Source organism: Arachis ipaensis, chromosome B5 (genome assembly GCF_059453495.1).
Source record: "Arachis ipaensis isolate K30076 ecotype BB chromosome B5, ASM5945349v1, whole genome shotgun sequence".
Classification (NCBI taxonomy): domain Eukaryota; kingdom Viridiplantae; phylum Streptophyta; class Magnoliopsida; order Fabales; family Fabaceae; genus Arachis; species Arachis ipaensis.
Genome location: NC_142440.1, coordinates 17,571,872 through 17,578,988, shown reverse-complemented (window position 1 = coordinate 17,578,988; position 7,117 = coordinate 17,571,872). Strand labels below are relative to the sequence as shown.

Sequence of the window (7,117 nt, the reverse complement as noted above, 5' to 3'; positions counted from 1 at the left end):
GATATCTAAACCATCCAATGAATATTCGCAAGGGTTATACTCAGTCAAATTGTAAAGATATTTATATGGTCTGAAGCAATCTGGACGAATGTGGTATAATCGTCTTACTGAGTATCTGGCCAAAAATGGATTCAAGAATGATGATATCTGTTCATGTGTTTTCATAAATAAATATGCATCTGGATTTATTATAATTGTTGTGTACGTTGATGACTTAAATATCATTGGGACTCCTGAAGAGATTCCAACAATTATAAAAACTCTAAAAGAAGAGTTTGAGATGAAAGATATTGGAAGGACTAAATTTTGCCTCGGCCTGCAGATCGAGCATATAAAAAATGGGATCTTTATTCATCAAACAACATACACAGAGAAGATCTTGAAAAGATTTTATATGGATAAGTCACATCCCTTGAGTACTCCAATGATCGTAATATCTTTGGATGTGGAGAAGGATCAATTCTGTCCTAAAGAAGAAAATGAAGATATCCTTGGTCCTGAAGTACCATATCTTAGTGCCATTGGAGCGCTAATGTATCTTGCTAATAATACACGACCCGATATATCATTTGCTGTGAACTTACTAGCAAGGTATAGTTCCTCTCCAACCAGAAGACATTGGAGCGGAATCAAGCAAATCTCTCGATATCTTCATGGAACGGTTGATATGGGATTGTTTTATCCCTATGGATCCAAGTCACAATTAGTTGGATATGCAGATGCTGGATACTTGTCTGATCCACATAAAGGGAGATCTCAAACAGGATACTTATTCATATATGGTGGTACAGCTATATCATGGAGGTCCACGAAACAGACGATAGCAGCAACCTCCTTTAATCATGCTGAAATACTAGCGATTCATGAAGCTAGTCGCGAGTGTTTTTGGCTAAGAAGTCTGATCCAATATATTCTGTCATCATGTGGACTGATTCATCATAAGATAGATCCAACTGTCCTGTTTGAAGATAATAACGCATGCATTGCTCAACTTAAAGGCGGGTACATCAAAAGTGATAGAATTAAGCATATTTTTTCTAAATTCTTCTTCACCCATGATCTTCAAAATCAAGGGACAATTGATGTCCAACAAATTCGCTCAAGTGACAATCTGACAGATTTATTCACAAAGTCCCTCCCAAAATCCTCCTTTGAAAGATTGGTACATGAGATTGGGATGTGCCGATTTCGAGACATTAAATGATGTCGGTAAGAGGGGGAGACTGTACTCTTTTTCCTTTGGTCAGATTTTTTCATTGGGTTTTTCTTGACAAGGTTTTTAATGAGACAGTCCCCATCACTAAAGGATATTGTACTCTTTTTCCTTCACTAAGGTTTTTTTTCACTGAATTTTTTTTAGTAAGGTTTTAACGAGGCATAATTCTAAATGAGCATCCAAGGAGGAGTGTTGTGATAAAATTGAATTGAATGCCCATTTATGAGATTGGGCGACTAACCTTTCCTATACTAAAGGAATAGCTTTTCAAGGCAAAATGAAAGTAAATAAAGGTTGAAAACAAAGGCTTGTCACCAGTATAAATAAGTGAAGCCTCGCTTGATTTTAGACACAACAAAAGCAATAAAATCTTCTCTCCCTCTTACTTTATTTTACAAGTATTTTTGAATACTCTTCTCTCGCACTCTTTATATTAATATTAGTAAATATATTAATCATCTTTATTATATTGAGATAGTAATTATGGTATTAGAGTCTTTTACTTATACTTTTATATTTACTTTACAACAATAATAACATACATAACCAATTTTATTTTGTTTCGTACTGTCTATTGACACGGAAGAATATATATATATATATATATATATATATATATATATATATATATATATATATATATATATATATCTACTGTTTAGAGAATTTAATTAATACTTTTTTTTTCAAAGACTAATTAATCCTAAATCAAAATTTTCGAGAATCTAATTATCACTTTATTCTATAAAAAATTATATAACCAATTTAAATTATCCGTTTAAACAAATGTTAAAGTTTAAATACTGTATATAAAATAACTCAGACTTTTAAATAAAAATTAAATTTGTGGCAAATTAGTTAATGAATTATATAAATATTTTTTAAAAGTTAACGAAAAAAAATAAAAAAAAACTAAAAGTACATTTGGTTGCATTTTCATTTTTTACGTTTTTTATTTTTTATATTTTATAAAAATTAAAATAAACAATAAACAATAAAAATAAATTTATTATTTTTGTTATTTTTTTTTAATAAAATCTAAAAAACAAAAAATATTAAAAATAAAAATAAAAAATAAAAACTCAAACCAAAGCACCCTACTCTCCTTCCTCGCCATCCTTTTTGTTAACGACAATTTTGAGTTAATTAATAAAAAAAAACTAACTAAAACAGAAAATTGAGCATAAAACGCAAAAGCTTTGTATACTGTTTCGTGTAGTTTTACCACTTTTAGCTGCATCTCAATCACCCAACGACGAAGAAGATGATTCAACAATTCGAATGAAATATGAAGCATCAACCTCTCTATCCACCGAAATTAAACTGCAAATGTCAATGCAACCATGCATTACGGTCACTTTTCACCTTCTTCCTATTCTCTTTCTTCACATTGCGCTCCAATCTTCGCCTCCTTCATGCAACTTCTTCAGGTTCCTTTTTTTTTATTCATATATGTTTATATTTCCCCCATTTCTAGGTCTCTCGCATTTATCAGGAAACAAAAAATGTTAATAACAAAAATGCAAGCTCTAATTCCATTAATAATACCAATTTGTTCCTCGATATTATGTTCTGTACTGAAATTATCGTAAACAGTTTGCAATGACTTGGTTTGATTCATGCAGTTGGTTCTAGCTAGTGGAATAAGGCTTAGTTGCTATACTGTGACTATAATAACAACAGAAATAGTAGTAGTATGAATATTCCTATATTCCTATCTACAGCAGTAACAAGCAATGCTTTATTCACAGATGCAGCTGTAATAGAGTTCAGTGACTCAGCTAGCTCCAATAGTCTCGGGTGCCTTAAACAAAAAACTACAAAGCACAGTTACTCTCTTTCCAAAACAAGTAGATTAGAGATAGCATTTTGGAAAGTTTTAGGTAGCAGCACTGATTTAGTGTGCAAACTGCAACCTTCTGAAGAAGAGCAAGAAGAGAAGATTCTTCCACTAGCACAAAATGCTGATGAAAAAGTTCATCAACCTACTTCATACCTCAGTTATGTCGAATTCCGAAACATAGCAAAGCAAGAAAAACCCAAGGAAGTGATCACCATAGTGAAGCAAGAAAAACCTAAGGAGGTGATCACCACAGCGAAGCAAGAAAAACCAAAGGAGGTGATCACCCCTGTGGTCGTTAATATAACTCACAGGCTTGAACCTGATGGCTCAGTGTACAACTATGCCTCTGAGTCCAAAGGTGCCAAGGTGGTGGCTCACAATAAAGAGGCCAAAGGTGCCAACAATATACTAGGGAAGGATCATGATAAGTACTTGAGGAATCCTTGTTCTGTTGGAGATAAGTTTGTTGTTATTGAGCTTGCAGAAGCGACTCTGGTTGATACTGTGAAAATTGCAAACTTTGAGCATTATTCTTCGAACTTCAAGGAATTTGAATTGGCTGGTAGTATGAGTTATCCAACTGAATCATGGACAATGATGGGAAACTTCATTGCCGCAAATGTGAAGCATGCTCAGACCTTTAGGCTTCTTGAACCCAAATGGGCCAGGTATTTGAAGTTGAGCTTGCTTAGTCATTATGGATCTGAGTTTTACTGCACTTTGAGTGTTGTGGAGGTTTATGGTATTGATGCAATAGAGAGAATGCTTGAGGATCTTATTGTTGCTTCTGTGGGAGCCATGCCAGAGAAGTCTTCAGAGCACAATGCCAGTGATACCCCTTCTTTGAAGCTAGAAGCTGGTCAAATTGAGAAAAGAAAAGACAATGAAAGTATGAACGATAGTGTGCCTACTGAGATATCAACTGTTAATGATGACGCTCAGAAGATTGTTGTGGAGGTGGCAAAAACTCCACCAATGGTGAACTTGGTTCCTGATCCTGTACTAGAATTGAGGCAACAGCTAAATGGTAGGATAGCTGGTGACACTGTTATGAGGATTTTAGTGCAAAAAGTGAGGTCAGTGGAGGCGAACTTATCCACAATCGGGAATTATATCAAAGAGTTGAACAGGAGACAATGCGATACAATACCTGATTTCGAGAAAGAGTTGCATAAATTATCAGAACGCCTGGGACAAAGCAAGTCAGAGATTAAAGACCTACGGGAGAGGAATGCAAATATGGTATTACCATTTGCTATTTCTTTCCGTATTTCATTTCCTCTCATCATTGTTATTCTGTCTGAATGTGCTAGTTATTTGGTCTCTTTCCTTTCCCAGGAAAAAGAAATATCCGAAGTTGAGTCATGGAAAGATGCTGTCTCATCCCAACTTGATGAACTGGCCAGACAAAATTTATTGCTAAGGTTAATTTAATATGATTATAATGAAGTTACTTGATATGATAAATAATGGATCATTGTGGTACCTTTCATTAAAACCCATTGTTGGTTATAAAAATGCATGTCTTTGTCTTGCACCGAATTTAAATTTAACCTCTGTTAGCCACTACTCTTCCTGTTTGATAATTTTCTCCAGTTGTAACTGTTCTTCCATGACCAATGTTCCTTACCATGTGTTCCATGATGTTTCTTTATTTTGATATCTATTTTATATTCTATGATGCCTGACATGCCATTCATACATTCCCATTTCAGATCAGATGTTCAAAAGGTTGCAAGTGATTATGCAGCCCTAGAAATCAAAGAGCTTGCTGTGTTAGGAATGAGTCTTCTTTTTGTTTGCATATCGATTCTCAAGATAACTTCAGTCCACATGTCGTTGATGTTTTCTGAAGCACACAATAATGCTGATAAGGGACCTCGGACAATAAAAGGATGGGTTACCTTGCTTGTATGCTGCAGTATAATGATATTCGTTATTTTGTTCTATAACTAAGCAGTTACTTGTAGAAATTTGGATACTTGTACATACGATTTTGTTAAAGTTATCAAATCAACACAGAACACTTTGTATACTGAAGAGTGAACACTTTGTTCAGTGCCTCCTCACTAAGGTGACTGCTTGCTGATAAATGTTAAAAGAAATGCAAGGATTGTCTTTGATTCAGTCGGTTAATGGAGAACAATTTCGCCCAAATAAAAGAGATTCTCATTGTACAACCTTATATGTATAATTGTATATATACACGGTTCTTTACAGTAATATATGCAAGAAATCATAATACCCTAAACTAACATCACAAATCAATCATTTTTCCTTTCGAATTACCATGTCCTCCAGGTTCATAGGATGACACATTTTTGTGTGCCGACCATTCCATATGTTGTCTGCTAAAATTTCATTGACTGCATCAGTTGGATGGAACTGGTCCCACCAGATATGGTTTGAAGCGTTACTGCATGCCATTTCTGGTGATAAGCACATGATCCAACCCTTGTAATTCCCAAATCCACAGCATGCCTCGTTAGTGACATTGAATCCTAATTATACAACATAAAAGCTTAGTGAGATTTGATGTCCCAGAAAAGCAAAACCGAGAAGGAAAATAAAATAAAATATAAAAGAAGAAAGAGGGTACTTTACCATAACTTTGATGATTCTTCAAAATATCCATGGAGCCTTCAAACACGTCACAGAAGATGATACTGGCATCAGAGAGCTCTCTACCAAGCTTGATAACCATGTACCTCATGAGATAGTTAAACTCAGTGGCCATGTCATTTATCTGTTCAACACACTCTCCATTTTCACTACCATACTGCCACAGGTACTGAGGGGCACAACCAATAGGGGCAAGTCCCGTTACCACCACTTTCCTAACATTTAAATTGTACAAGTTCTGTGCCACAAAGATCACATATATCAGGTACCAAATTATCTTAAACTATGCAGCGAAATTGCTGTATTGTTACCTTGATTTCTTGCCTAACTGAAGAAGCTAAAAACTGGTTGAAGCTCCAGGGTAGGTACAAATTATCAACGTTGGAAACATTGAGCAAATAGTAGTGAATGTAATCATTGATTCCGATAGAAATATAGAAGACAGAGTTAGATATGAGGTTGGTTGCAGCATCCTCCCCCATACTTATTACAAACTGCTGAAAGGTGTCAGTAAATTGCTGAATTTGTTGAGCAAACGAGATATGTTGACCCTGCAAAGTTAATTATTCAATCAAACTCAACAAATATTTGGAGACGGAAGAAAGAAAAAAGGGATAAAAGTAAAAGAAACACACCAATTCAGAGCCACTTGAGAAGATAATGCCAGCACCTGCAGAAGCGTAGTTGACTCCATGAATCATATCTTTCACATCTCCAGCTTGCCCTAGATAACTCGGCACCAATGGAAGCCCAAGACGCATAGCTGATTATGCAAAATTGGATGAGATATTAGAATCTTGAGAAGAAAGAAAAGGTAAAGTAAGGATCTTGAAAGGAACGAACGAACCAAGATAATCGACGGGGATTCTGCCATTGGAGAATCTGCCAGTGGGTTGGTGAGTGTCGAAGTCTCTTCCATAAGGAAGGTGGTTGGCGCGCGCAAAGGTTCCAAGGAAGTTGTTGGTTCCACAGTCGACGGAGGAGTCTCCGATCACGAATAGCGCCGGCGCTAGAGGAGGAAATGTAATCGCCGACTTCAACGAAGAAGCAAAAGAAGAAGAAAAGAGAGTGCACATTGCCAAAAGGTTCAGAATAACGTTCACACCCATTTCTTCTTCTTCTTCTTCTTCTTCTTCTTGCACTTCTCAGATATGCTCAGCAATTTTGGCGGGTAACTATAATAATATTTTAAAAACATAATAAATAATAAATATTCTATCTACTGTTTTCTTTTTTCTTTTTTCTTTGTTTGGTTTGATATGCCATTAAGGGCCCAAATTTTCAATAGTGGGTCAGTCGTCATTTTTAGCCCAATTTGTAATCTAGTTCTAATCAAGTAATCAACTACCAATTCCAAAAAAAAAAAATAAAAATAAATTCAACTACCATACCCCATTAGACATTAGTAGTCCATTACTAACGCCTTTGATCCTTAT

General features: G+C 35.3%; 2 protein-coding genes across 2 annotated transcripts; one reads left to right on the top strand and one right to left on the bottom strand.

Moving 5' to 3' along the window:
* The first annotated feature begins 2,475 nt into the window (after nucleotides 1-2,475).
* On the top strand, nucleotides 2,476-5,015 carry LOC107640259 (SUN domain-containing protein 5-like). The gene is made up of 5 exons (XM_088489029.1): nucleotides 2,476-2,646; nucleotides 2,968-3,299; nucleotides 3,336-4,301; nucleotides 4,398-4,483; nucleotides 4,775-5,015. Exons 1-5 carry the CDS (start codon nucleotides 2,505-2,507, stop codon nucleotides 5,013-5,015), a joined length of 1,767 nt encoding a protein of 588 aa, XP_088345155.1. The 5' UTR covers nucleotides 2,476-2,504.
* Nucleotides 5,016-5,327: 312 nt separating this feature from the next.
* On the bottom strand, nucleotides 5,328-6,790 carry LOC107641733 (SGNH hydrolase-type esterase superfamily protein). The gene is made up of 5 exons (XM_016345205.3): nucleotides 6,529-6,790; nucleotides 6,317-6,444; nucleotides 5,993-6,232; nucleotides 5,664-5,919; nucleotides 5,328-5,560 (listed from the first exon to the last, which is right to left on the bottom strand). Exons 1-5 carry the CDS (start codon nucleotides 6,788-6,790, stop codon nucleotides 5,328-5,330), a joined length of 1,119 nt encoding a protein of 372 aa, XP_016200691.2.
* Between the last annotated feature and the right edge of the window lie 327 nt (nucleotides 6,791-7,117).